The 10,386-nt window shown below is 34.1% G+C and overlaps 1 protein-coding gene across 2 annotated transcripts; it reads right to left on the reverse strand.

The window, feature by feature from the left end:
- LOC142972281 (uncharacterized) lies at positions 1-9,764 on the reverse strand. 2 transcript variants are annotated; one of them, XM_076113251.1, is made up of 10 exons: positions 9,583-9,764; positions 9,307-9,493; positions 8,822-9,025; positions 8,342-8,410; positions 8,046-8,186; positions 7,608-7,811; positions 7,265-7,405; positions 6,458-7,189; positions 5,901-6,121; positions 1-5,356 (listed from the first exon to the last, which is right to left on the reverse strand). In XM_076113251.1, the coding sequence occupies exons 2-10, from the start codon at positions 9,445-9,447 to the stop codon at positions 4,699-4,701; spliced, it is 2,511 nt and encodes an 836-aa protein (XP_075969366.1). In that variant the 5' UTR covers positions 9,448-9,493; positions 9,583-9,764; the 3' UTR covers positions 1-4,698. The 2 variants fall into 2 exon arrangements, with proteins under 2 accessions (XP_075969366.1, XP_075969365.1); XM_076113250.1 differs by having other exon boundaries at positions 9,307-9,764.
- Between the last annotated feature and the right edge of the window lie 622 nt (positions 9,765-10,386).

Here is a 10,386-nt window from a genome sequence, read left to right on the forward strand (position 1 = left end):
TATCATTTATTTACTTAAACACGTATATTTGAGAGCGGGCAGTGCTAATTCACATAGTTATCTATCCCAAGCTTATACCCAAGGATTTTAATTATAATATATTATGAATACATACATAGTATGAATTGGATAGTCACTGAGTAAGAATTTATTGACTTGCTGTTTAATATTGTAGGACTAAGAGGGCTTAGCTACCGGGCACGTATTCATTACGTATACCTATACGCTCGTCGCCGTATACGTAGGTACATAAGCCTTTCTTAAATAATGAAACTGCAGTCAAAAGACTTGCAGTCCACTAATCGTGTATTTCTATTAAGGACCACAATATATTGATGACAGTGGTACGTCATGAAATAGGTTTAGGCAAAAAATACGCGCTCGGTTTAAGTCGCTCTAATATCCCGTTTCACGCAAACATAGTACATGCTTTCATTATGAATCAGAGTCCATGAATTGGGCCCAAAATATTTCTTATAAGGCTTTCTTATTGGACATTTGAATGTCCTGCAAACCAAATCTTATAACAAGACCAAAAGTGTAACTTTAAAACTTTCCTGTTTTTATGCAGGTTTACCTACATTTTTTTTCAGTTTGCTTAAGCATTTGAGATTTTATACCCACGTATACTTTCTTAGAAACTTTTAGTATTTTTGGGAAAAAGAATATAAAAATATGAAATTAAGATTATCCTATAAGGATTACTGTATCGAAGCGGCCAGTTAGATTATCACTGTCAGTAGACCAAGCTTAATGTGGCTAAAATAAATATTTCATATAGGGATTTAGAATGTTTCACGAGTACTGCGAGATATAGGTTATTACCACATTAATGGCACTAGGCCTGCAATTATCAATGGAGAAGCCAGAGTCTATGGCAAGCTTCATCATCGATCAAATGTATATGAGCTTAAACAAACAACCATAAGCTTTTTACCAGAGTAACTTCACTTCGCCAAAAACGGACCGATCCAAAGATAGTCCATGCATGATATGGCTTAACGTGAAAGACTTTAAAAACGGATGTTACTGAGAAAATGGGATTGAAGATCAAAAAATTCTTTAATATGTTTTGCTATAGACTCCAGCTACACCAATGGCAGTTCAGTTTATAAGAGTAGCATTGAATACATTCTATTCATAATTAGAGAGATCAAAGTTTCACTAGATATACGTTACCATACGAATAACAACCAGTTACAGACGATAAGTAGGAATAAGTACAATACTTTGACACAACCACGACAACCATAAATATGGAATTCTTCTCTTACCTAGTGGTTACATTATATTTAGCCAATATGGCGGCTCTAGTAGAACTACTTATTTGTTTTTAATTATTATTACTACACTGAGTCGAATCTGAATAAATAACCATAAGCATTAATATCTGAAAAATACTGTCACATTCTCGATCCAACTCATTTATTAAATTAAACTTTTAGTCAAAGACATAAGTTAAGCTAATGCATAAGTACAGTCAACCTCATACTCTGAAAATGAACACTATCACTTCTGTGGCTGATTGTACTAAAGGTCCACTATACACTTGTGTTCATGACTGTCCTTTTACCAACCACTGACATACTATAATTTGACATGTAAGTAATTACTGCCCGACCTGTGTAATGTAAATTAGTCCATTCATACATTTTTGTAACAAAGGCAATGCCAAGGTTCAATTCAGATTTGACTCAAGTACAGTGTAACAATCATCCTTTATTCTGATTCAACAAATACCATTACGTTACATTGTAACGATCATTGAATGATTTCGTAACATTATAGTCAATCAGGCTTCGAAACGACAAATACTTTTATAAATGAAAAAAAAAATATATATATAAAAAATGTTAAGACCGTAAATTATTATTGCTTTATTATTGAAAGAATTTCTATTTTACAATGGTCTATTGTCTAGGTCTATCTATTGAGACCGGCTCAGTTAATATTTTCGAAGCTCGAATAGACCATAGCGTCATAAAGAATCATGCATTCCAAAAAGATATGTCGCCTTTCTAGGCTTTACCAGAACAAGGTACATCACTAACGTGAAAACACAGCCATTTTACAAACACAGCACTGAGATACACATGAACAATTTGAAGACTTAATTTATAACACGTTCAGTAAAAAACATAAAAAAATAAATAACTAACCTACAACAAAGTTGCCAAATACGATTGTATTTACGAAACTTAACATAGTGATTGCATTTAAGCTAAGCAGTAACAAAGAGGCTGGCAAAAACACAAAAAAGCCGCTCTAAAACAATATTGCAACAAAAAGCATTATAACGCCTAAAACAATAAATAAAATAACATTGCACACAAGCAGAAAAAAATATTGCAAGCAAATAATAATTAAAGCCAAAATCATACGCTGGCAAAACCTAGCAAAATATATTTATTGCAGCTCGATAACAGTAAAGCTTAAAAAATAAAAATAATGGACCGCAATATTCATGGTACGAAACGTTCGATACAACGATATTTAAATAAAAACATTCATCGTTTATCACAATTTGAATAAATTTCGCCATTTGTTGTTAAATCTCTATTATATATCACATGTAAAAAATAACAATGTAATGGTGGTGAATGTGCAAGTAGTCGGCAACAGAATATTCAATAACATACCAAAACTTGCAAAATTTTGCCAAGTTATGTCACTGATAAAATCCATAATTTTATAAAGACATAACCAGTTCTTTCCGAACTTTGGGTCGACGCGCTACCACGGTCTAGGCTACAGTTTTCTAGTCGCACGCATCTGAAGAAGTCTTTCGTGATTTTCTACCTCCAAAAAACTTTTTCATGCGCGAAGATTATCAGATGCAGTCTTTAATATCAAACAACACTAACCAAGGAAATAAAAACAATATATTGCACGATATTTTTTTGAGAACATTCGTTTAGATTCCACTTACATTATGTGTAAGTTAAATAGTATTCATTTAATGGCCTTTTGAAGCATAAGAAGCAGTTGCGTCATTAGCAGGTAAAACAGGCATTAGCAAATATGTACTAACAGACTTAAAAAAAATCCTAAAATCTACAACCATAACACATTCTTGGCATAACTTTGGCACATTTTCATAATAAAAACAAGTACCTTAACATTCTATAACAAATAAAAACTGCTGAGATGAGTAGCTTAGATAGTGATTATTCTCATTTACTACTAGTCGGACAACACAATTATAATTCAGGTAACACTTCGAAAACGAAGTGAAATGTAACTTATAGTCACAAAAAGTTTTCTTATATTATTTTGCAAAATTATCAACAACGAAATTTCATGAAAAAAGCCGGTTTTATCTTGAGAAAGATCCTGTCATTCTAAACTATTCACTTCCTACAGTTCCTACACATTAAATAATTTGTTCTTTATGAACAAATTACACCTATTATCATAGCATTGGTGCCTAACACTAAATCTAGATTGGCCTAACATCCTTACATTACGTTTACATATCTCGAACACAGTTGTATCAAATGTGTAGAAGAAAGAATGGCTAATAAAAATCGTAGAACGTCTACATAAAAAGTTTTTCATACATCATCAAAAAATATAAAGATTTTTGTGTATTATTCAAATTCTAAACTGAAATAGTCAGTCAAAGTGAGTTTAATAAAAGTAGTTGAAAGAAGTAAATGTTAGGGAAGAAGCCTACATTAACAATTGTTTTCTTAAGAAATACCCTGATACAGCAACACAGATTAACCTACCATTATGTAAATAATTGTGACATTCTACACAACACCAAATACTACACAAATAATACTGACTCATGCAGTCATCTTTTGTACTTTTATAATAAATAATACATACACAACCATAGACCTCCAACTATTTGGAAATCACCTATATTCAGGTAACACAAGAGGTAGATTCAACAAGTACATAATATATTGGCTCTGCACACACATCAATTATTTATGTACATAAAATATGTTACTTGGTTTACAGCAATATTATTATAATTGTATAAGAATAAAGTAATACTGATGTAACATGTTACAGAAAGGTGTAGACAAGAGATCAATAAGAGTAACAATATTGTAACTATGATTTTATAATAAAATGGATTTATAAAATGTGTCAGGATACCAGCTAGGAGCCTACTCCAGTCCTGTCGGATGTTATTGCAGTTTGTATAATAATAACGACTTAATTCGTTTTAGTAGTGATTGATAGGATATTGGTGCATACATAACCCACCTGAATCAAATATTCATTTTATAAGTATGTCTACACAATTCTGCCAGTTTGTAATAAATAATTTGTCTTTATAAGTCCTTCTTGCTCTCTTTACCGGGCTGTAGGCAGTGTGGCAGTTTACCATCGTGATTTAGTTAAAAATCAAGAAACTTCAAACATATCTATCGTCATTTTAGACGATTAATTGCCCGAATCCCTAGTTAATTATTGAAATTTTGACTTTTAATTACACCTAATACATCGATTACAACGTTCAGAGAGAGTAAAGGGTTGAGAGAAAAAGTTAAGAATTATATTATTTAGGCCCCTTATTTACGTATCCCAATACTCATTTACTCTACTTCTACTGCTGCGCTCTAAAAAGCTTAATGTTGGCAAACGTCATTCACTAATATGAATCTTTAAGAAGAAATAATCTTACTATTAATGAGATCAAGAATTATTATGTGTTTTGGAATGGAGATTGGAATAATATCAGTTTTTACCTTGCTGAGCGTTCTCGGCGTTTGAAGCTAACAGAGCCGATAGTGTGGCGTGTGTCGCACTTAACGTACCAGACGTAGGACTCATAATACTTGAAGACGACATCCCAATATTATTGTTGTTCATCAAACCACCACTTGTCCCTGAACTAACGATAGTCACATTAGGTGGCGGAGTTACACCATTTGCGAACCCAGTTGACAAAACCTTTTGAGTATTATGCATCATAAACGACTTAGCAGCGCCCGCGCTACCAAGAGTGAGTACTTTCTTCAACATGACAGAAGAATTACAAGCATTGTCTATCATATCTTTGGTTGTGGAAATACTATCAAAATCACTAGTACTGGCTGTGACCACGGTACTTATCTTTGGTGTCGATGTGTGGAGCACTGGCCTCACTGCAGTCACGTTGAAGGACACTGTAGAGGAAGGCGCTCCAAGATTGCTTCTATTAATGATGTTTCGTGATACTATGGCGTTATGTAGAATGTTGCCCGTCGGGAAAGATTTTGATGACACATTGACGTACTGAGGTGTTCCAATAATAGTCGCGTTTGATGTCCGCGTGCCAAAACCAATTATTGTACTTGCTGTGCCTTGTGACATCACGGTGCTAAATGTTCCAGTTTTTGTGTTGATAGGTATCCTGCAAATTACAAAAATACAAAATATTTACTCATATTACGAAAATAAATTTGTATGTAAACACATAAAAGTTATGTGTAGAATGATAAACTAATCAGCCTAATGACAGTCGATAAAATCGTAAAGGTCAATAGCATCTTAATTTTAAACAAATAAAACTGTCAATATTTTTGTTATGTTAGGCATATAATTCTAATCTTTTTTATAAACAATACTTGATAAAATGTGTATATATTTACCGAAGTCAAATTAACTTTAGTTTTATAGACGTAACATATTACGAGCAATTTTTTTTTCACGCTTCCAGGAATACGCCAACACTTTAATTTAACGATGAAGAGGCTCAATGATAGAATACCCATGGCGACCCAAATGATTCAAAACTACTTGGCAATTAAAAATGGTGGTACAGTTTCTAGTCTCGTTGGCTCTACCTACTGAATTCTCGGTAAATTCATTCGATGTAACTTTGACAATACTTATGTGTTAATATTTGGTCCAATGCTTAAATTGTATGGAGCATATGGATAAAGTATAGTACTGACCCGCGGATCATCTGCGAGGTGGTGCCGGGAATGCTCTGGATGGTGACGGTGGCCTGCGGCAGGTGGTGCAGCGTGCGCGGCGCGGGCGGCACGGCGCTGGTGTAGTAGTGCACCGTGCTGCCCGTGATGCGCGGCGGGGCCAGGTGCGCCACCGGCACGCTGTGCACCATGCCGCTCGTTGTCGACGCTACCGTTATGCACTTCGTTTGATTTACTGAGAACTGGAAATAGAAAAAACATATTTATATCTCTTGTTATATATTTTTTAACATATAAGCAGTTTGATTAATGTTTGTGAGGATCGAACTTCACACATTTTAGTAAAGTTGTGGTGATCATCTTAACGACTACCACCTCAACTACTGGAAATAACTGAAAAATTGACGACCAGAAATGTCGTGTATGTAATATTGCAATATAAGCTTTATTGCGCATCACATTTTATCGTTATATTTCAATATTAGTTAAAGAGAAATTGTTTATCACAGCAAATAAAGGTACATTACAAAGATTAAATAAAGATACGCGAGTGAAATAGATTAAGATTTGAAACTTACGTTACTAGTGTTCAATGTGGTACCCAAATCAAATTCATCACCAACCAACGTGAGTGTATCAGGATTGGCCCCAGTTAACTTTTCAATAGTTTTCCTAGCATCTGCCTCACTCTCAATGTTGCCCAAGTTCCGACTCAAAAATTCTATATCTGAATCTAGCAAGCCATCAACTAAGTGACTTTGGTCATCTTCTTCCTTACAGAGACCAAAAGCGTCATCGTCCTCCAATTTAATTGACTCTACTTTTATGTCGCCGAAGTTATCCTTCATTCTATTCAAGTCAACATCTTCAACTTTAATACTTTCCACCTTTATTTCATCTAGATCTTCTACTTTTATGTTCTCAACCTTTATATCGTCAATGTCCTCAACTTTGATATCAGCGAAATCTGAATCTTCTTTCAAAGTCGGAACGTCAGAAAAATCTCTGCTATTTTCCCCATTTCCAATATATTGACTGGCATCAAAACTGTTGCTGTCAAAATTATCATGATTTGGTTCAACTTTGATGTCTTCTATTTTATATTTTTCCTCTTCTGGAAAGTTACTTGTTGATGGTATAGGACTTCCAACATTGCTAATTTCGTCACTGATTGCCCTTTTGAGAACATACGCTTTTATCTTCCGAAGCATAAACATAGGAACTTTGAATCCTGACATCTCCCCAAGCATTGGTAGTGAGTTATGTCTATAAGCGTCACTCTTAGCTAGTTCTTCGATGTCTTCTAATACCTGGAAATCACAATAATATAAGGTAAAGTTCACTGCACAGAGGATAATAATGATAAAACGATTTGATAAACTTACCATTATGTATGTCTTCCCACCAACAGCATTGACTAAATTATGACTGGCAATCCATTCTTTGTCAGCACTATCAGCTGGGTACCTTAGTAAGCCAGAGTGCCTTGTGTAGAGTCGTCCACGCGAATTTCCCAATCCTAGTACCTGTTGCCACATTAGAAAATATCTTTATCAATTTCAGATTGTAATGCTGGATCCAAAAAAGACCCAGGACTTTTTACTTTTATATCGACAATTATTTTATTTTCATCAGAATAGTAAGGTCCTATTTAACTTATCATCCTGTATAACTTAAACGATGGTGAATTTTTAAATACAAAATATTTTTAAGATACAATATACCAACCTTATGTGCATGTGAGCCCATAATAAATAATGTATCTTGTGTAAGTCTTGAAGGGTTCCATTTCTCAGGGTCTCTAATAGCAGGTGATGGTAACGGTGATGAGGATGCACTGTCTGTGGTGTCTTCCTGTTTGATCTTTTTACGTTTGATGTTCAAGTCTATCTCATTATCGGAATCCTTACGTTTCTGTGATGGACTCTGTAACTAATGATGCAAAAAGTTTAAATATAATTAATGTTATAACTTCTATCAATACATAATGCCTAATTATATAAAGACAACACAACATTGTTTCTGTTTTAATTACATAAGAAAGAGGTATGGCAATAATATTTTTGTTTCATTATCAAATTGCTTACGCATTTCACATTTCATGATAAAAGGATGATCAACAAAAGTGAATATTTTTATATAATTTATCAATATTTGGTTACTTACTGTTTGTTTTATGCCAAGTTTGGAGTCAGCACTGTTACTGGATTCCGAATCACTATTTTCGTATGATGTTTGGGCTGGCCGTGATGGAGCAGTATATAACAAACGGGTTGCATCTAACATTGCTCTGCAGACTGCTCTTACCTGAATATAAAGAAGGAATAACATTAGTACCAAGAATAACTAACACATTATTTTTTTTATAAGCCTGACTCTCTCATTACATAGATAAGTATATTTTGTATAATAATATGAGTATAATTCATCATTTAATAATATAATTCAAATATTGAACATACCTGATCTTCATTAACTGATTCATCTCCCAGATTCAATCTTATGTTATTTACAGCAGGTACAAAGAATTTCTGAAATATAAACCAAATAGTTATTTGAAAATACTTATAACTAAAAACAAGAGAAAATATATAACAAAAGGCCAATTTTTCAACCTTGACCTAAACCACTGCGCCTCCATGGCGCAGTGGTTTAGGTCGCCACGCCCATACCACTGCAACGGGAGGTCGTGGGTTCGATTCCCACACGGAACAATTATTTGTGCGATCCACAAATAATTGTTTCGGGTCTGGTTGTGCTTTGTGTCCGTTGTTTGTATGTTTGTAAAAGTCCCCGCGACACAAGAGAAATTCTTAGTGCGGGAGTTGTCTTTTTTTAACAAAAAAAAAAAAAAAAAATTTAAAAAATCAAATTGTTTGTGATCTTAATTTAATTTTAAATAATGCCTTGAAAATACAATAAAGAAAATTAAACACACTTACCTCCAGATATTTTTTAATGACAAGATCAATTTCCCTAGTTACAGCAGACTGTATGGTTTGTCGCAGCATATCCAATGATTTGTTTGCACTGGCTCTGAACTCCGCTATAGGTCTAGAGTGTGGCTGCACTGGTCCAGGCAGGCTGAACCTTCTGTGCATAGCTGCCAGTGTGTTTATGGCAATTTGCCTGGTTATTGGCTGCTTCTACAAAGAGATAGTAGATAATTGGAAAGATAGTTACTGAGTCTGAATATTATTAACAATAAGTATACAATTTAAATTAGCCCTTAAATCCCTCAACATTACCGTAAGTAATGTTAAAAAACAAACGATAATAATTCTAGACTGCAAACATTTTATTCATTTACTTAAAACATATTGTGTCTGCTTTGATAGCCCTATGTCCTTGTACTCAAGGATTTTCAATGGCTTTGACATTTGTTACTATGAAAACATCGAAATAGAATGGAAGAATAAATAATTACCGCCTGCATTGTGCAAGTATTGTTTGGCCGAACAGTCAACGTTTTGGTTGGTGCCTGAAAGCTCCATGAAGTGGTGGAACTCTCGGAAACTGGGTTCTGTTGCGACGCATCAACGTTATTCCAATTCTTTTGCACCACCATTTCGATTTCGGAACAATCTCATTCACAGTTTCTTTTTATTTACATACTACAACAACAACAATTTCATTTACAAGTTTAACATTGTTTCACAGTTCAATATTGATCAATATGAATTTCAGTAATTTGTAGACATACATTTACGTTTTACAACAAACAATTATTTTGGAGGGGGTGTGGAGCTGACGGGGCGGGGCCCGAGGTGAAGGGCATGAAGGGCAATAATGTTGCACGATCAAAAAATTTAAGTTCCTGACATTACAAAACCTTCATTTCATTTTTACATTAAAATTTCGTAAACCCTTAATTCAAAACGAAGTCTTCCTTAAATTGCTCTAATGTGATATATTGCTCTTTTTTGTTCGTGAGAACATCAAGCGCCAATCGACTCTCATTATTTTCCCCTTTTTAAAGTAAATTTGTAGGTAACTTATCCTCTCAAGCGCCCGGCCACCGTGTCACGGTTGAATGTTCTACCCCCGTCAAGCGCCCCGCCACCGTGGTACGGCAAAACGATCTTACATTTAAAAACGTAAAAACGAAATGCTAAACCTATGTTTATCCCTTTCAAACATATTTGACATTGAAGCTGATGAAATGAGACGACGATCTAATGCACACACTTGAATAAGTGGTTGATACAGGCCAGAGAGCACCTTAAACAACATCTGACCCAACGACATGTTCCTTTATGACCAATATTGTAAATCCTTTTTTTAACTAATTTTAAAGATTTGAGTATATTTTACAGTTGGATTTTAATGTCATTATTCATTAACTACACGATAAGACCTTTCGTCATATTATTTTTTTTGCCTAAAAATATTTATTAGACTTTCTTCAAACACATGCCTAAAGCACACAATATTCAGATTAAACCGACTATTGTACTACCACTATCAAATATTATTTGTGGTTTATTTTTTTAATCTATAGCAAATT

This window comes from Anticarsia gemmatalis, chromosome 4 (genome assembly GCF_050436995.1).
Source record: "Anticarsia gemmatalis isolate Benzon Research Colony breed Stoneville strain chromosome 4, ilAntGemm2 primary, whole genome shotgun sequence".
Classification (NCBI taxonomy): Eukaryota; Metazoa; Arthropoda; class Insecta; order Lepidoptera; family Erebidae; genus Anticarsia; species Anticarsia gemmatalis.